Genomic DNA, 20680 nt, shown 5'->3' with positions numbered 1-20680 from the left:
GTGCAGGCAAGTCAATCTTGACTAGTGTACGATCTAGTACACAGCATAGTCAAAATCGTACATAGACAAAAACTCAAGCACAGATAGTCAAAATCTGTACTATCTGTGCTGTCTGGGCTCTGGGGGAGTTCAAGGGAAATCGCATAGTCAAAATCGGGCATAGCAAGGATCTCACCGTGTGTACATACCTTTACAGTTCAAGACAATATAGGACAAGTACAGGACATATAAACACAGGTGCATTAGCAGACGACACTGAAATAAATATGGTGGCAGAAAACCAAGGGATTTGGTGTCATCGAATGTATAAGAAGATGGTATAAGTAAGAGAAGGAAAAACACGAGAGCCATGCTTGTGAGAGCTTACATTCTAAAGGGAAGGAACAGACAAGGATGACAAAAATGGGGTAGACGGTGGGCGTGGGACAGAGGGATGAGGATGAAAGTCTGGTGAAGTGGGACTTGAGAGTGCATTTAAAGTTTTGTAGAGAGGTGGTGTGTCTGAGGGAGAGTGGTAGAGAATTTCAGAGAAAGGGAGGAATCGGGCAGTAGAGATGGCGTGCATTAGCGGAGTGAAAAGGATGGGTGGGGAATATAAAGGGAGATAAGGTCAGATGTAAATGGGAGAGGAGTGGGTGAGGGCTTTGTGAGTGTGAAATTAACGTGGGTCTCAATGGAAGTTAATGGCTTTTAGTAAGCAGCTCCAGATTAGGAGAAAAGTAGGAAAAATCCTTATTTTAAGGCAAAAACATGTGGGGACACAGTGCAGTACCACTGGGATACCCTTCTCAATGAATAATGTATTTAGTGGTTTTAAACTGGAAAATATGGCCAATAAACATGTCCGTTTTCAGGTAATTATCCTACAAAGCATAAATGTGGGTTAAGTGATGTGGGGAATGCATGCTGAGTGATGTATGGATTAGAAAGAGTTTCTTCTGAGTTGCAGCAGGTTTTTTTTTTTCTTTTTGCAAACTTGTATATACACACACACACTTAAATAACACAGACACTTTAATGTACCCCAAAATACTGAGGACACTTTTAGTTGATATAATACACTTACTACTGGCTTTAATTTTTCTCTCCTTTATAAAAGTTGCAAAAATCAACCATTTGACAATATGGAATGCCTCCTATACTTTCTTTGTGCCGCTAACCACCTTCTACACAGTGTCCTACCACTTTTGAGGGCTAGGATGATTTCTCCATTTTTTTGTGTGCTTCACTTCGGGAGTGCGCTTCATGAAAATATCCTGTGAAATCTAAATAATGTTAACCTGTGAACACGGAACACGATGCTAATTGAATAAGCCCCTTAGTGGTTTAAGGCTTTTCAATATATATAGTCTGTTTTGGGGGTTTTTTGTGTGGTTTTTATTTTGGTAGACAGAATTGGCTTTTAATTTGTTTTATGCAGTCCCTGTTTCTTTAGCATCCATAATGGATATTGGGGAATCTAGTATGATGGGGTATAGATGGGGTCCAAAGTAGCCGGTGCACTTTAAATTTCCTTCACTGGGTGTGCTGGCTCCTCCCCTCTATGCCCCCTCACACAGGCAGTTTTAGAAAAAGTGCCCTCAGGAGAGGATGCACATCTCTGAGCTCCAGAGTGTTTTCTTCAATTTCTTTTTAATGTTTGTTGTGTTCGGTATGCTGTCTGGGCAACAGCATACCTGCGCCGTGGGAGTTAGGGGGGCCGTCACCGGCCTTGCGAGCTGCAGGGCCGCTTGCCCGCTGCAGGGCGGTGAGGGGTTGTTTTTCAGCGGGGCACTGCGCTTTGGCTGTCACAGCCGCAGCTTGCTGCACACCCCTAACGCTGCCTGAAGGTGACATCGGTGGTGAGTACAAACCTGTGGCCCCGCTATGGTGTCCTCCGGTTCAAAGTGTGGCTGAACGCAGGCGCAGCATACGGGACCCTCCTGGGGGGATCACGCTAGGGTCCCCCGTGTAGACTGGCTGCCAAATGCTTGAACTAGCACATGTGTTATGTTTTTGAGCAAACGGGAGACTTTGCCAGTATAAATAATCACTGTAGCTCCGGTGCCATTGGAGGGGGCGGAGCAACCTCAGAGCGGGACTAGCGGCGTTTTGGCATCTTCCTCTGCTTAATGCAGCCACAGACAGGACACACAGCGCAAACCTGCCTTACAAGCCATGGTGGAAAACTGGTACAGGGTGTAGCAAAGGGGGAGAGCCACTATTGTACACTATCTGGGTCCTTTATAGGACAGAATTTTAGTGTTTACTGTGATATAGTAAGCTGACAGCCTCACTGGGGCAGTGCAGCTAGGGGTGTGCTGGTGTCCTTCTCTCTGTGTCTCCTCTCACATACAGTAAGGGCAGGCTTGCAATATAACGGTCTGTGTATGTTATTGTGCTTACTGTGAAACATGGGTACACACAAGCTGTGCAGTGTATGTCACACCAGATTCTTTCCATTATCTAATTTTGTTTCATGTGAACAGTGCAGCCAATCTTCGCAAATTAGTGAATGGGCTGGGGGAGAGTGTTCCTAGCTATGCGTGCTCTGGTCTCTTAAAAATGTGAATGTGATGTCTGATATGTCATCCCAGCTCACTGCTAATGTTCAGAAAACTCAGCTGCTACAACAGGCTGTTGCAGATTTAGCTGCTAGGGCAGATGTTACACAGCCCTCCTCCTCTCATGCAGGACCACAAAATATACGTTATGGTAAGAACTTACCGTTGATACCGGTATTTCTCCTAAGTCCACAGATTTCACAGGATAACAGTGGGATATGATGGAGCAACAGCGGATTTGCACTAATCAGTCAAAGCTTTCCGGCCTCCCAGCATGCAACTGGCCCGTCCATATATCCCCGCCCACTGGCTCAGGCAGATCAGTTGTATTCCAAAGCTCAAGGCAGGAGCATTATGTAGAACCCTAATCAAGCGAGAAGAACACACATGCACACCCTTCCGTACAAGAAGGAAGAGGTTAGTGAGTAAAAAAAGGATTCTCAAATCAGGTGCATCAGGGTGGGATCCCTGTGGAACCTGTGGACTTAGGAGAAATACCGTTATCAACGGTAAGTTCTTACCATAACGTGTATTTCTCCGGCAGGGTCCACAGGATAACAATGGGATTTCCCAAAGCAGTTTAGCGGTGGGGACGCTCCTGATGCTCAGGAGAATCCTTGGCCTGATTCAGCATCGTGAGAGGCAAAGGTATCCAAAGCATAATGTCTTAATGATTATGTAAACGGAAGACCATATGGCTGCCTTACATACCTGTTCTGTTTAAGCACCACATTGTGCTGCCTATGAAGGACCTACCTTACGAGTACAGTGAACAGAGACATTAGCCGGAATAGGGAGATCAGCTAGAAAATATGCTTCGTCATATGAAGTCATCTTGCCAGTGTCTGCCTACCAGCAGGTCATCCTCTCATATGAAATCCATAGAGAATGAAAAGAGAATATGCTTCTCTGATGACACTGGTACCAACTACGTAGATCCTTAATGCACGGATCACGTCCAGCGATGCATCTCCCGCAGAAAAGGTCCAGACTCTAAAAAGCCGGGACAATATTTCCTTTTGTTAAGGTGGAAGTTATTCATCACCTTATGAAGATACACAGATCTAGTTCTGCTAACTACTTTCTCTGGATAAACAATCAGAACTGGGGAACAATATGAAAATCCCTAAGTCTGATATTCTTCTAGCTGACGACTTGGTAAAAAAGACACTATAGTTGTCCACCATTTGTAATCCATATTATTAAGTGGTTTAAATGGGGCAACTTGAAGGATTTTCAGGACTAACCAAGTCCCACGGCACTGTAGGAAAAACGACCAAAGGTTGATGTGCAGCATACCCTGGAAAAAAATATGCACATCCTGTAAGTTGGTTATTTACTTTTGGAACTCTTCAAGGAAGCCATTCATTCCTGTCTGAAGGAATGCTGTGACCCTGGAACTCTGAAAAAATTCCTTGGGGCCATTCACCTACAGCAACTGGCGTTTGCAGATGTTCCCCATCCAAGTATTCACCAGGCCCAACACTGCATAGCTTCCCAGATCTGGTGAGATTGGGCATATCCAGTGTGGTGTGGCTGTAGGTTTTCTTTCACTGTACCAAAGAATATAGGCTTGCCATATTTGGTGATATATGCGAGGTAAGAAACGGTCTGAAAGTATCCTCTTGACCTGAGGATAAAGGTTTCAATGGGGAAAAACCTTAACCCCTGCTGGCGGAGATAAGGTGCTGTTACCCCCATATTTCTGGTATATACTCCGGGGACTGTGGCTAACCCAAAAGGTAAAGCCTAAACTGAAAAATGCTTTTCTGGAGGAATAGCCGAACCTTGGATAACACTGATGGACAAAGGTATAGGAACATGTAGGTAAGCCTACTGTATCTCCAGGGATCCATAAAAAAAACAAAAACCCTGGCTCCATGCCACACATAAGGAACATAATGATTACATTTGGAAACATGGATTTTCAGAATTTTTCGTATTTAGCATGAGTTGAAATAACTCATTTGTCTTCCGATTTAAGCCAGGTTGAAGTAAAACCTTGTCCTTGTTTGCCAGAGGAACAGGAATGACTTTTCCTGACCAAAGCAATTTTCTGACATGCTTCTTGCAAAGCCAGGCCTTTGTCTATAGCCGAGATAGGCTGTTTTGAAGGTGAAACATAACTAGAGATACCATGCCATGTCTGTGTGACCTGATAAAGTCAGCCCGCCAACCTGGGATATCCCAGGCGGAGCCCACACCATCCGCTGATGGTTTTATTTTTCTACAGCACCTGGTATTCCCCGATATCAGAGTACTAACCAGGCCCACACTGTAGATCTTCTGGTAGCTCAATGCTTTCCTAATTTGAAATCACACTAACGTGGGATTCAGCCTATGACAGGCTTCTATTGATAGTGTAATATCAACGCGTGAACTGTATGTGGAAGGAACCTGACTTTCTTGGAGTCTGCTTCTGACTCCGGAATCTGTCAATTCTTACCAAAAAGGATTATTTTTAGAAAAAGACATGATTCCATCTACAGCACCTGGTTTTTCTCACCAGGCCCCACACTGCATAGCTTCCAAGATCTGGTGAGATTGGGCATATCCAGTATGGTATGGCTGTAGATCTTCCACGTACCCAGCTAAACTGCTCTATGAGCAGGTATAGTTAGGGCTGATGCCCTGGACTAAATATTTTGCCCATACCCATTGCTTCCAGGAACATTGCAGTCTTTTATATGAGCCATATTAGATGCCTGCTCTTGAAAAAAATCTCCTTCCATTGCATCAGCCCAGGCAACCACTGCCTTTGCCATTTAAGCCGAAGCCAAGGCTTGGCCCTCATGAAAGCCCCTAGACAGGAAAATTGAAAGCAAAGCTATTGTAGATTCTCCTTATCTACTTTAGGAGCCATCTCCCCTTTTTTTTTTTTTAAACAATCCCCAGCTGGAAACAGATCATAGGAATTCCATTTCTTAGGAATTCTAACTTTTTATTGGGCGTAACCCAAACTCTTCCATGATTTTCTTGGAACTCAAGTATTGGGATGTTTAAACACAGGTGCCTTGGTTTTTAACGCAGGCTTTACTGTATCCTCTAAGGATAAGATGGTTTTATTGCTTTCAGTTAACTCTGGTATATTCGAGAGCTGAGACCTACCTCTTTTTCATATGATGAAGTAGAATAATAGGGCTTTCATCTACTGATGAACCTAAACAATGTGTAGTCTGCGAGAGTGAAGATTCACTTACCACTGATTCTGAGAAGATGCTGCTGTATGTAAGGGCTTGTAACCCTATTCCTGGTACAGGATTTTAGGGGATTATCCATCTAACTTCCTGGATAAGCTTGTGTAAATATAGCCCCAGGTGGATACACTTGTTCCTGCATCTGCCTTGCTGAGCTAAATATTATGCATACAAGCCATCCTGAACCAGATAAAAAGAGGATAATACATCTTCAAACATGGTATGAGTGTCCTCACCGTTGTCGCTTTATTACATGATAAATAATCGGTACTACACAATTTTGTGACTATCACTTTACCTTTTAAAATGATATCCATTCGATCCTCCTCATGCACCAGCATTGAGGATCTGCAAAACAAACTGACAAACCTGTAGCAAAGTCAGCATCATATTAGCAGTCACACATGTTATACATTAGTATATTAAGCAATATGAGCACATCGTCAACTACATTAATATTTTAAGTATGTAGGAGAACACATTTACTGAATCATGTTTAACATGTAACGTATTCAGACACAATGCGACAAACAACAGTAATGGTATACAGACTCGTGTGCAATAGACAATCTAACTATTCATACTCAAAACAGTAGATCATTAGTGCTGTATAGCCCGTACTCAGTAGAGTGGGATACAGGGAGACTTACCCTGCTTCCGGGATCGATCAATACGTTAGCGAACGCTGAGTGGATCCAGGCGCTACTAGTGTACACTGCCACTCCATGAAGCTATAGTGAACACAGACGCACCGGTCACACAGCCGCCTATGCTGCGACCGGGCCCTCAGTGAACTCGGACGCACCGGTCATGCAGCCGTCTATGCTGCGACCGAGTACCATCGTGGTAGCAATCAGTGAACACAGATGCCACGGTCACACAGCTGTCTATGCTGTGACCGGGTCTTTTCGTCTCCCGGTGTAGCTGGGAGGGGCGACCAGGAGAGCGTCTGACTCCCCACTGCTGACATCAACCCTAGGGATCGCGGCCTCATACTATTCCTGGAGCCTCTGATCCCTAAGGCCTAGCACTGGAGCACCCGTGGTGGCGGCGCGTCAGCTACTGTTTGGTAGTCTCCTCCCAAAACAGTGCGGCTGTGTCCGTATTCCATGTGCTACGCGGAACCGATGCCTTACTTTCTCCCCGTGCTCCGGCCACAGCCTGGTAACGTCTGATAGACCTGCTAGTATATCCGACACAGACGCCTGCCGAAACAGCACTGTACTCGTGGGTAAGTGTTGTCGCGACCCGGCGGAGAGTAGTTGGAGCGACTCTTTCCAATATGCGTATAAGACGCTGTTTAGAAAGATCACTCAAAAAACTAACTGTAAAAATAAAATAAGAAAGCTTGGGGCTGCTAACAATCCAGCAGCCCTCTGACCATGGTCCGGCTCCTGCCGCACCAAACAAAAAACTGATTTGCCTGAGCCAGGGGGCGGGTATATATGGACGGGCCCGTTGCATGCTGGGAGGCCGGAAAGCTTTGACTGGTGCAAATCCGCTGTCGCTCCATCATATCCCATTCTTTATCCTGTGGATAACCTGTGGACCCTGCTGGAGAAAGCGTGGTTTGCCTGCTCTACAATCTGACACAGATGAGGAAATACAGGAGTATGGGGAGGACTTGGACCCCGTTACTGGGGATCCCGAATCTGCTCAGAGTATTGAACCCCTAATTATGGCTATACGGGATGTGTTAAAGCTCCCTCTAGAGGACACTGCGTCACTGCAGTTGTTTTTCTTTACACAAAACAAGCCTAATGTCACTTTCCCTGATTCTGCAGGTAGGTGACCTATTCAAGCTTGCCTGGAAAAATCCAGACAAAAAATTCCAAATGTCAGAAAAGTTTTTGAGCACTTTCCCATTTGCTCTTGAAGGTAGGAAATTTTGGGAGGAATTCCCGGGGGTTGATGTATCAGTCTCTCGACTGTCCAAAAAGGCAGTGCTGCCTGCCCCGGGCTCCTTTACCATAAAGCATCTGGGTGATAGGAAAATAGAAGCTACTTCAAATCTATTTACATGGCAGCAGGTATATCACAAAGGCTGGTCGTTGCGGGTTGCTGGATGACCCATGCCATTCATTCATGGGCCACTCAAATTCAGGAAGGCCTCTCCGGAGCTATGCCCCTGGTCACTATGGGGACTTTCTACATGTGTCCTCTGTGATTCGCTCAAGGAGATGGGGAGCATTATGGCAGTGTCGGCGCGCAGGGCCTTGTGGTTGTGTCAGTGGATAGCGGACGTGGAATCTAAACGCAGTTTGGAATCCCTCTCAGGGAATGGCTCTTTGGAGTTGAATTGGATACATGGATTTTCAAAGTTACAACTGGGAAATCCACGTTTCTCCACTCTGGGTCCCCGCCGGCGAGACACTGCTACCTGGGGCCGTCTGTCCAGTCCTTTTGATCTCACAGATTTCGACCTAAAGCCAGAGGTGCCTCCAATGCGACTAGAGGCACCAGAGGTAAGTAATGAAAACCTGCAAACACCAGCTCTCAGGCACAGACCACCAGTTCTGCTTCCACTAAGGCTTCAGCATGACGGTGCCCACCCACCCCGAGGGGATCTCGAGGTGGCAGCTCGACTGCGTCACTTCAGCCGCGTCGGGGAGGCTTCCTGCCAGGATACCTGGGTCAGGGATCTCGTTTCTCACGCCTGAAAGCTGAAGTTCAAGAGTACTCCTCCTCAACGATTTTTCAAATCAACCTTACCAGCTTTGGAGGATATGCAGGTTACGTTGCAACAGGCCATCCTAAAGGTTGTCCAGTCCCACGTCATTGTACCAGTACCAATACCACAATGAGGCAAGGGTTATTACTCCAACCTGTTTGTGGTACCGAAAGCAGACTGTTCGGTAAGGCCTATTTTGAATCTAAAGTCCTTGAATCCTTACCTGAAGGTCTTCAAGTACAAAATGGAATCTTTGCGAGCAGTGATTGCGGGCCTGGAAGAACAGGAATTCATGGTTTTACTTGGATATCAAGGATGCCTACCTTCATATTCCGATTTGGCCACCTCATCAGGCATACCTGAGGTTTGCCCTGCTGGACACTCACTACCAATTCCAGGCTCTGCCATTCAGCCTGTCCACAGCTCCGAGGGTGTTCACAAAGGTGATGGCGGAGATGATGTTCCGGGTCCAGGGAGTCAATATTGTCCTTTACCTGGACGATCTGATCAAAGCAGGATCCAGGGAGCTTTTGTTGCTCCATATCGACCGCACTGTCCAACTTCTGTCACACCGTGGGTGGATCCACAACTTACAGAATTTCCACTTGGAGCCGACTCAGCGGCTCCTGTTCCTGGGGATGTTGCTGGATAATGTGGCCCAGAAGGTGTTCCTACCAGAGGTCAAGGCGAGAACACTTCAGGAGATGGTCCGCATGGTGCTCCGACCTACTCGAGTGTCCATCCATCTTTGCATAAGATTGTTATGAACGACGGTAGCCTCATATGAGGCGATCCAATATGGGAGGTTCCATGCCAGAACATTTCAGTTGGATCTCTTGAGCAAGTGGTCCAGATCACATCTACAGATGCACCGGATCATTCGGCTGTCACCTCAGGCCAGGATTTCCCTCCTGTGGTGGCTGCAGTCTTCCAATCTCCTGGAAGGCCGGAGTTTTTGGGATTCAGGATTGGACCCTCCTCACGACGGATGCGAGTCTAAGAGGATGGGGAGTTGTCAGCCAAGGGGTGCAGTTCCATGGCAGGTGGTCAGCCCACGAAAGCCTCCTTCCGATCAACATTCTGGAACTTCGAGCAATCTACAATGCTCTGCTTCAGGCCTCTCCTCTGTTCAACGATCACGCGATCCAAGTAGAGTCGGACAACGCCACAGCAGTGGAGTACATCAATCGGCAAGGAGGGACTAAAAGCGGAGCCTGCATGCGAGAGGTGTCAAGGATACTCCTCTGGGCAGAAAGAAAGGCAAGAGCAATGTCCGCAAAATTCATTCTGCGAGTGGACAACTGGGAAGCAGACTTCCTGAGTCGTCATGATCTCCACCCAGGGGTGTGGGGTCTCCACCAGCAGGTGTTCCAGCAGATCGTCCACCGGTGGGGCTGCCCACAGATAGACATGATTGCTTCTCGTCTCAACAAGAAGCTTCACAGGTATTCGTTAGAAATCAGGGACCCTCAGGCGAGGGCAGTGGATGCTCTGGCGTCGCCTTGGCCTTACTGGCTGGTCTTACCTGTTTCCTCTGATTCCGTTGCTCCCAAGGGTGCTGAAGCACATCAGAAATCAGGGAGTCCAGGCAATTCTGATTGCCCCGGACTGGCCTCGTAGGGCATGTTATGCGGATCTTCTGAACTTGTCCGTTGAAGACCCTTGGCCTCTACCTCTCAGAAGAGATCTTCTTCATCAAGGACCGTTTGTCTACCTGAACTTACTGCAACTTCGTTTGACGGCATGGAGGTTGAGCTCACAAGGGCCTTTCTAAAAAGGTTATTGCTACCATGGTTCAGGCCAGGAAACCTGTGAATTCAAAGCACTATCATCATATCTGGAAGAGATAACTCTCTTGGTGTGAGGAACGCACGTATCCGCTTGCTGAGTTCCACTTGGAACGTTTCTTACGTTTCCTGCAGGTTGGTGTGGATACCGGCTTATGTCTGGGTTCCATTAAGGTCCAGATTTCAGCTGTCTCCATTTTCTTCCAGAAGAAATTGGCAGTGTCGCCAGAAGTTCAGACCTTCATGCAAGGGGTACAACCTCCTTTTGTGCCGCCTACGGCACCCTGGGATTTGAATGTAGTGTTGGAATTTCTGCAGTCCTCCTAGTTTGAACCTGTGATGACGGTAGAAGACAAGTATCTCACGTGGAAGACGGTGATGTTAATGGCCCTGGCTTCTGCTCTGTGACTCAGAATTGGGGGCCTTATCGTGTTTAAGTCCGTACTTGGTCTTTTACGAGGACAGAGTGGAGCTCTGGACTAGGCAGTTCCTGACGATGGTTGTCTCCATGTTTCACCAGAATCAACCTATTGTGGTTCCGTCGAGTTCTGGTTCTTCTGCTCCTCCGGAGCTGTGCGAGCCTTGAAGATCTGTATCAGGCGGATGGCTCGGATCAGAAAGACGGATTCCTTGTTCGTGCTCTATGATGTGCAGAAAAAGGGTTGTCCTGCTTCGAAGCAGTCCATTGCTCGTTGGCTTAGGCTTACTATCCAACAGGCCTATGTGTCGGCAGCCTTACCTGTTCCTAAGTCTCTAAAGGCCCACTCTACAAGATCAGTGGGCTCTTCCTGGGCGGCTACCCGTGGAGTCTCGGCCTTGCAACTATGCAGAGCTGTTACCTGGTTGGGGAAGAACACTTTTGTTAAGTTGTACAAGTTTGATACCCTGGCCAAAGAGGATACCCAGTTTGGGTAGGCGGTGCTGAAGCTTCTCCGCACATTCCCGCCCGTTCTGGAAGCTTTGGGATGTCCCCATCGTACTAGATTCCCCAATATCCCTTATGGATGCTAGAGAAAATAGGATTTTAATTACCTACCGGTTAAATCCTTTCCTCGTAGTCCATAAGGGATATTCGGCGCCCGCCTCAGTGCGTTGACTTTTCTGCAGGTTCTCTTTTATGTGGTTACCTGTTCAGCTGTTGTTCTCAGCCATTGCTGGTTGTTATATGTTAGTGGTGTGCTGGTATATAAATCTCACCACTCTTTGTAATCAGGTTTCCTTCTCTCATATATGTCCTTTCTCCTTCGGGCACGTTTTTAGCTATAACTGCCTGTGGGAGGGGGCATAGAGGAGAGGAGCCAGCACACCCAGTAAAGAAAATTTAAAGTGCACCGGCTACTTTGCACCCCATCATACTAGATTCCCCAATATCCCTTATGGGCTACGAGAAAAGGATTTACCGGTAGGTAATTAAAATCCTATTTTTCTTTTTCATGTGTTCTCTTACCATAGGTATTAAGTGAAGCTGTGGGAGCCCTTATGTATCACACAATCTCCCTATCTCGAGAGGACTTAGAAAAATTCAAGGCTCTTCGTATTATTATACGAATTGGTAGTGGATATGATAATATTGATATTAAGTCTGCAGCTGATTTAGGTAAGTGGTAGTAGTCAAGTTACGAGTTTCTTCTATGCAAGACTAACTACTGAATGCAGAACTTTATTCTTTTTTAGGCATTGCAGTTTGTAATGTTCCCTCATCCTCTGTGGAAGAGACAGCGGATTCTACTCTCTGCCACATTTTAAACCTTTACCGACGAGTCACATGGCTGCACCAAGCTATGAGGGAAGGGAATCGAGCCTCTAGTGTGGAACAAATCAGAGAGGTTGCTGGAGGGGCTGCAAGAATCCGTGGGGAGACTTTGGGCATCATAGGACTTGGTAAAACTCAGTTTAATAGGATCAAAGACATTGATGACAAAAAACACTAATCAGTACAGTTTGCATAAATGTAGTTAAATCTTGTCATTATCTTGTATAAATAGAGGCAAGGCTCTGACTAAGGTGATTGTACCTATGTTACTTTTTCTTTTAATTTGCAGGTCGAGTTGGTCAAGCAGTTGCTCTGCGTGCCAAGGCTTTTGGCTTCACAGTCATATTTTATGACCCCTACCTAGCAGATGGTGTAGAGCGTTCTCTGGGCTTGCAGAGGATGGCGACTCTACAGGAGTTGCTAATGCACAGTGACTGCATAACTCTGCACTGTAGTCTGAATGAGCACAACCATCACCTCATCAATGATTTCACCATAAAGCAGGTGAGTACAGACTACACAGTTCTGCTGGCATGACCCAAATGTAAGGCTAATTTAGTGAACAATATCGTAACGTGTCTTAAGAAAATACTGCATACTATATTCGAATATGTAATGTATACTAAGGTGGTGACCGGATGATTTGTGGAATATAGATGTTGTGATGACTGCGCAGAGTACACTGTAGAATTAGCAGCACATACACTTAGCGAAAAAATCACAGAATTTTCAACAGATTACAATGTGGGGTAAAGAAAGTGTATGATTGCGCTTACACTGTACAAGGATGTGACAATCTGGGTATGAAGCTTTCATGGATTTCAAATGAAGAAAAACAATGAACCAGAGGGGAGACCCTTCAATAATAAAAGAAAAAAACACAATAGTGCAAGTATGCCAATATAAAGTGCAGTTCCCTTTAATGGTCTGTATATCAAACTCACAAACGTAGGTTTTTTCAAAGCATGTCAGAATGTGATAATTCACAGTTGTGGACAATAGATGAAAGTCGTACTTCTTCCTTGTGATAGGATGGAAAATACTAGAAGATAATAAAAAGTGCAATAGTGCAAAAACCTTATGTGCAAATAAGCAATTTTAATTAGCACCAAAATGCACTCACAAACATAGAAATAAAAAGGGCTTGTAATAAAATGCTGGTAGATGGAGTCTATACTTATCAAGAGATAAGTCTCATGGAGGTCCCACAGAGTTCCGGGTGCTCAAAGGGGTTCTCAGAGAAGCTCCAGGTCCAGTACGTCCAGATATAGCCACGGCTGCTTAATGCATTTCGAACCAACGGGTTCTTCCTCAGAAGCGTTTAGTGGCTAAGTGAATTGGAGGGCATATATATACCCCTGTTCGTTAGTCTGAAGTCGTCCTCAGGTGTGTGTTTGAACTCACGTGTAATTGTAATTCACCCGCGACGGTACTGCGGGCAGGAAGCTGTAGCGTGCGTTCCACAGCAAACAGGAAGCGGTGGCGTGCGTTCCACAGCACGGCACGTAACCTCCCGTCCCGGAAGTCGAGGCTGGTAATATAGCAAAATGAGGGCTATAGGGAGAGATGACGTTATGCGTTCCAGCACACGGCACAAGATTTCTTATATGTCCCGCTACACACTTTGGCTGATATAGCCATACATTCAAAGCGAGTCCAAACATCCTGCAATATGGGTTCCACAATACAGGGTGTATTCCAAATTAACGTTGTGGATGAAGTTCATGTCTCTCCAAAGAACAAGAAAGTAATACCCAAAAAAGAATAAAATAATAAATGATTAGCAGCAAAAAAAATTGAATTAAAAAACATATGATTAGCAGCAAAGAATTGGGGGAATACTCTTTTTATATTTACAGCTGAGAAATAAGATCTAGGTTAAAAACCACTTCATTTCAAAATCTGTATTTAGACCCTTTGGTTGAAGGGTACCTAAATTAAAGATCCATCTCATCTCAGATTTTGCCAACCTACTCTCCATGTCTCTTGTTTTCCAAGTCGGCTTAATTTGCTGGATCCCTACAAAGCTTTTTATTTGACACTCTTTTTTTTATCATGGCAAATCTTAAAATGATTAGAGAGCGAGTGGGACTCCAAGCCCTTGCGTATGTTATATATATGTTCGGCAAGACGGGTTATTAAATTTCTACTCGTCTTGCCGACATAAGCGAGGCCACAAGTACACTCGATGATGTAAATTATATTTCTCTATCGTCCTAGTGGATGCTGGGGTTCCTGAAAGGACCATGGGGAATAGCGGCTCCGCAGGAGACAGGGCACAAAAAGTAAAGCTTTAGGATCAGGTGGTGTGCACTGGCTCCTCCCCCTATGACCCTCCTCCAAGCCTCAGTTAGATTTTTGTGCCCGGCCGAGAAGGGTGCAATCTAGGTGGCTCTCCTAAAGAGCTGCTTAGAAAAGTTTAGCTTAGGTGTTTTTTTTTACAGTGAGTCCTGCTGGCAACAGGATCACTGCAACGAGGGACTTAGGGGAGAAGAAGTGAACTCACCTGCGTGCAGGATGGATTGGCTTCTTTGGCTACTGGACATTAGCTCCAGAGGGACGATCACAGGTACAGCCTGGATGGTCACCGGAGCCTCGCCGCCGGCCCCCTTGCAGATGCTGAAACAAGAAGAAGGTCCAGAATCGGCGGCATGAAGACTCCTCAGTCTTCTTAAGGTAGCGCACAGCACTGCAGCTGTGCGCCATTTCCTCTCAGCACACTTCACACGGCAGTCACTGAGGGTGCAGGGCGCTGGAAGGGGGGCGCCCTGGGAGGCAATGAAAACCTATTTTTGGCTAAAAATACCTCGCATATAGCCTCCGGGGGCTATATGGAGATATTTAACCCCTGCCAGAATCAGTTAAGAGCGGGAGACGAGGCCGCCGAAAAAGGGGCGGGGCCTATCTCCTCAGCACACAGCGCCATTTTCCCTCACAGAAAGGCTGGAGGGAAGGCTCCCAGGCTCTCCCCTGCACTGCACTACAGAAACAGGGTTAAAACAGAGAGGGGGGGCACTAATTTGGCGTTAGAAATATATAAAAAAGATGCTATAAGGGAAAACACTTATATAAGGTTGTCCCTATATAATTATAGCGTTTTTGGTGTGTGCTGGCAAACTCTCCCTCTGTCTCTCCAAAGGGCTAGTAGGTCCTGTCCTCTATCAGAACATTCCCTGTGTGTGCTGTGTGTCGGTACGTGTGTGTCGACATGTATGAGGACGATGTTGGTGAGGAGGCGGAGCAATTGCCTGTAATGGTGATGTCACTCTAGGGAGTCGACACCGGAATGGATGGCTTATTTAGGGAATTACGTGATAATGTCAACACGCGGCAAGGTCGGTTGACGACATGAGACGGCCGACAAACAATTAGTACCGGTCCAGACGTCTCAAAAACACCGTCAGGGGTTTTAAAACGCCCGTTTACTTTAGTCGGTCGACACAGACACAGACAGGGACACTGAATCCAGTGTCGACGGTGAATAAACAAACGTATTCCTTATTAGGGCCACACGTTAAGGGCAATGAAGGAGGTGTTACATATTTCTGATACTACAAGTACCACAAAAGAGGGTATTATGTGGGATGTGAAAAAACTACCGTAGTTTTTCCTGAATCAGATAAATTAAATGAAGTGTGTGATGATGCGTGGGTTCCCCCCGATAGAAAATATGGGCGGTATACCCTTTCCCGCCAGAAGTTAGGGCGCGTTGGGAAACACCCCTTAGGGTGGATAAGGCGCTCACACGCTTATCAGAACAAGTGGCGGTACCGTCTATAGATAGGGCTGTCCTCAAGGAGCCAGCTGACAGGAGGCTGGAAAATATCATAAAAAGTATATACACACATACTGGTGTTATACTGCGACCAGCGATCGCCTCAGCCTGGATGTGCAGAGCTGGGGTGGCTTGGTCGGATTCCCTGACTAAAAATATTGATACCCTTGACAGGGACAGTATTTTATTGACTATAGAGCATTTAAAGGATGCATTTCTATATATGCGAGATGCACAGAGGGATATTTGCACTCTGGCATCAAGAGTAAGTGCGATGTCCATATCTGCCAGAAGATGTTTATGGACACGACAGTGGTCAGGTGATGCAGTAGTATCCCAGGGGTACAGATTGGAATGTCGAGACGTTTCCCCTGCGCAGGCTCCTGAAGTCTGCTTTACCAAGGTCTCCCTCCGACAAGGAGGCAGTATGGGAAACAATTCACGAGCTGTATTCCCAGCAGGTGATAATTAAATTACCCCTCCTACAACAAGAAAAGGGGTATTATTCCACACTATATTGTGGTACTGAAGCCAGAAGGCTAGGTGAGACCTATTCTAAATCTAAAAAAATTTGAACACTTACAAAGGTTCAAATCAAGATGGAGTCACTCAGAGCAGTGATAACGAACCGGGAAGAAGGGGACTATATGGTGTCCCGAGACATCAGGGATGCTTACCTCCATGTCCCAAATTTGCCCTTATCACTAAGGGTACCTCAGGTTCGTGGTACAGAACTGTCACTATCAGTTTCAGACGCTGCCGTTTGGATTGTCCACGGCACCCCGGGTCTTTACCAAGGTAATGGCCGAAATGATGGTTCTTCTTCGAAGAAAAGGCGTCTTAATTATCCCTTACTTGGACGATCTCCTGATAAGGGCAAAGTCCAGGGAACAGTTGGAGGTCGGAGTAGCACTATCTCGGATACTGTTACAACAGCAGGGGTGGATTCTAAATATTCCAAAATCGCAGCTGATCCCGACAACAAGTCTCCTGTGCTTAGGGATGATTCTGGACACAGTCCAGAAAAAGGTGTTTCTCCCGGAAGAGAAAGCCAGGGAGTTATCCGAGCTAGTCAGGAACCTCCTAAAATCAGTGCATCATTGCACAAGGGCCATGGTAAAAAAATGGTGACTTCCTTCGAAGCAATTCCAGTCGGCAGATTTCATGCAAGAACTTTTCAGTGGGATCTGCTGGACAAATGGTCCGGATCGCATCTTCAGATGCATCAGCGGATAACCCTATATCCAAGGACAAGGGTGTCTCTCCTGTGGTGGTTACAGAGTGCTCATCTTCTAGAGGGCCGCAGATTCGGCATTCAGTTTTGGATGTTGGTGACCACGGAGGCCAGCCCGAGAGGCTGGGGAGCAGTCACACAAGGAAAAAATTTCCAGGGAGTGTGATCAAGTCTGGAGACTTTTCTCCACATAAATATAGCTAAGGGTAAATTTATAATGCTCTAAGCTTAGCAAGACCTCTGCTTCAAGGTCAGCCGGTATTGATCCAGTGGGATAAAACATCACGGCAGTCGCCCACGTAAATAGACAGGGCGGCACAAGAAGCAGGAGGGCAGTGGCAAAAACTGCAAGGACTTTTCGCTGGGCGGAAAATCATGTGATAGCACTGTCAGCAGTGTTTCATTCCGGGAATGGAAACTGGGAAGCAGACTTCCTCAGTAGGCACGACCTCCACCCGGCAGAGTGGGAACTTCATGGGGAAGTTTTCCACATGATTGTAAACCGTTGGGAATTACCAAAGGTGGACATGATGGCGTCCCGTCTGAACAAAAAACGGGACAGGTATTGCGCCAGGTTAAGAGACCCTCAGGCAATAGCTGTGGACGTTCTGGTAACACCGTGGGTGTACCAGTCGGTGTATGTGTTCCATCCTCTGCTTTTCATACCTAAGGTACTGAGAATTATAAGACGTAGAGGAGTAAGAACTATACTCATGGCTCCGGATTGGCCAAGAAGGACTTGGTACCCGGAACTTCAAGAGATGCTCACAGAGGACTTATGGCCTCTGCCGCTAAGAAGGGACTTGTTTCAGCAAGTACCATGTCTGTTCCAAGACTTACCGCAGCTGCGTTTGACGGCATGGCGGTGGAACGCCGGATCCTAAGGGAAAAGGCATTCAGGAAGAGGTCATTCCTACCCTGGTCAAAGCCAGAAAGGAGGTGACCGCACAACATTATCACCACATGTGGCGAAAATATGTTGCGTGGTGTGAGGCCAGGAAGGCCCCACGAAGAAATTTCAACTCGGTCGATTCCTGCATTTCCTGCAAACAGGAGTGTCTATGGGCCTCAAATTGGGGTCCATTAAGGTTCAAATTTCGGCCCTGTCGATTTTTCTTCCAGAAAGAATTGGCTTCAGTTCCTGAAGTCCAGAAGTTTGTCAAGGGAGTATTGCATATACAACCCCCTTTTGTGCCTCCAGTGGCACTGTGGGATCTCAACGTAGTTCTGGGATTCCTCAAAACACATTGGTTTAAAACCAGTCAAATCTGTGGATTTGAAGCATCTCACATGAAAAGTGAACATGCTCTTGGACCTGGCCTGGACCAGGCGAGTGTCAAATTGGTGGTTTTTTTTCTCAAAAAAGCCCATATCTGTTTGTCCATTCGGACAGGGCAGAGCTGCGGACTCGTCCCCAGTTCTCTCCCTAAGGTGGTGTCAGTGTTTCACCTGAACCAGCTTATTGTGGTGTCTTGCGCCTACTAGGGACTTGGAGGACTCCAAGTTGCTAGATGTGGTCAGGGCCCTGAAAATATAGGTTCCAGGACGGCTGGAGTCAGGAAAACTGACTTGCTGTTATCCTGTATGCACCCAACAAACTGGGTGCTCTTGCTTCTAAGCAGACTTTTGCTAGTTGGATGTGTAATACAATTCAGCTTGCACATTCTGTGGCAGGCCTGCCACAGCCAAAATATGTAAATGCCCATTCCACAAGGAAGGTGGGCTCATCTTGGGCGGCTGCCCGAGGGGTCTCGGCTTTACAACTTTGCAGAGCGGCTATTTAGTCAGGGGCAAACACGTTTGTAAAATCCTACAAATTTGATAACCTGGCTAAGGAGGACCTGGAGTTCTCTCATTCGGTGCTGCAGAGTCATCCGCACTCTCCCGCCCGTTTGGGAGCTTTGGTATAATCCCCATGGTCCTTTCAGGAACCCCAGCATCCACTAGGACGATAGAGAAAATAAGAATTTACTTACCGATAATTCTATTTCTCGGAGTCCGTAGTGGATGCTGGGCGCCCATCCCAAGTGCGGATTATCTGCAATACTTGTACATAGTCACAAAAATCGGGTTATTATTGTTGTGAGCCATCTTTCAGAGGCTCCGCTGTTATCATACTGTTAACTGGGTTCAGATCACAGGTTGTACAGTGTGATTGGTGTGGCTGGTATGAGTCTTACCCGGGATTCATAAATCCTTCCTTATTGTGTACGCTCGTCCGGGCACAGTATCCTAACTGAGGCTTGGAGGAGGGTCATAGGGGGAGGAGCCAGTGCACACCACCTGATCCTAAAGCTTTACTTTTGTGCCCTGTCTCCTGCGGAGCCGCTATTCCCCATGGTCCTTTCAGGAACCCCAGCATCCACTACGGACTCCGAGAAATAGAATTATCGGTAAGTAAATTCTTATTTTTTAGAGTGGCAAGTGATGAAATCCTGAATGTTATGAGTTTCACCATTTACAGTAAAACTAATAAGTTTATTTAATGGGCTTTTAACTGTTCGACACATTAGACATTGTCCACACCTGTGGAAGCCTTTTGTTCTATTTGCAACCCTGACGTGCAAATGGCCATATGTGATCTCACACGTCTACTTTTGCACAAATGTAGCTATTTTTTAGTATGTTGGTTTGCCCAGTTTAATGGCTGGGTCTGGAAATTTATGGCTATGAAATTTAATCCTGATAATTTACCGAGTGTAAAAAAGCATAGTAGCCTTGGGTTTTAACACCCCTGGTTATTCCATAGAACACTTTCTTTCCCAGTAAATTACACAGTTAGCAAGTATTAACACAGAGAATACAAGATAAATTCCCGGACCTATGTGTTAACAGTCGCAGCATCCAAAAACAGGACAGCTATCTGGGATTTCTTTTTCGCTCACACCCAAAAAAAATATATATATCCCCGTTAACTGTGGGCTGACTTCAAGGCTAATTGAATAACTTGGGGGATCAATTAGTCCATGGTAAATTTAGTGTTGATTAGGCCAACAGATGCACTGAAGAGTAAAAAGATATAAAGCTGGCATATGCCTAAATATCTTTCCAACTAGTTGGCCGGTTGGAATAAAATTCCGGTAATGATGGGAGAAAATAACAGTCGGCTGCTTGCCCCCAAACACTGAATGAACAAAACCACTTGTTCAGAAAAAGTTGGTTAATTACGCTTGATTTAATCAATTTGTCTGAACAATCGTTGTTGTCCTTTTCTGCGTTTGAGAGCAAATGGTTTATTTTCATATCCTCCCATACATTACCAATCTTTCGTTACAACTGGTTGGAAAAATTATCTTTAGATGTATGACCAGTTTATTTAAATGAGCTGCCAGCGGTTTACCTTCTACTTATTTAAATCTATGGATGGTACAGTAAGTTGTGCTGGAAATCCAACCCTTGTCCCTGTACAGAAGATGGTATACAGAATATAAGCTCTCACTAGTAGGGCCCTCTTCCCTCATGTGCTTATCCTTTTCTTTCTCTAATAATCTTCAACTGCACCAAATCCGCAGTTTTCTGCCACCCTGATACCTATTTCAGGGTCATCTGCTGATGTAGCTATGTTTTTTTTTACCCTGTACCTGTACTGTACTCCATATAATACTTGTATTATGCTGAACAGAAACCTCTTATGTGGGAAAAATGCAGCTTCTGTGATTGGGTAGATCACCTGAGAATTTACTTTGTCATGGTAAATTGTTTACACTAAATTATACATTA

General features: G+C 45.9%; 1 protein-coding gene across 5 annotated transcripts in view; it reads left to right on the top strand.

Annotated features, from left to right (window-relative positions):
• LOC134932972 (C-terminal-binding protein 2) overlaps positions 1-20680 on the top strand; it is a 131965-nt gene that overhangs the window by 63754 nt on the left and 47531 nt on the right. For all 5 annotated transcript variants that reach the window (XM_063927864.1, XM_063927866.1, XM_063927865.1 and 2 more), the window contains exons 4-6: positions 11651-11795; positions 11873-12079; positions 12241-12455. In XM_063927864.1, the coding sequence (XP_063783934.1) occupies positions 11651-11795; positions 11873-12079; positions 12241-12455 (567 nt within the window). The remainder of the gene's footprint in view (positions 1-11650; positions 11796-11872; positions 12080-12240; positions 12456-20680) is intronic.

The sequence above is a fragment of the Pseudophryne corroboree genome, chromosome 6 (assembly GCF_028390025.1).
Source record: "Pseudophryne corroboree isolate aPseCor3 chromosome 6, aPseCor3.hap2, whole genome shotgun sequence".
Taxonomy (NCBI): domain Eukaryota; kingdom Metazoa; phylum Chordata; class Amphibia; order Anura; family Myobatrachidae; genus Pseudophryne; species Pseudophryne corroboree.
Note: the sequence above shows the minus strand (reverse complement) of the source record. Positions and strands in the feature narration are given on the sequence as shown.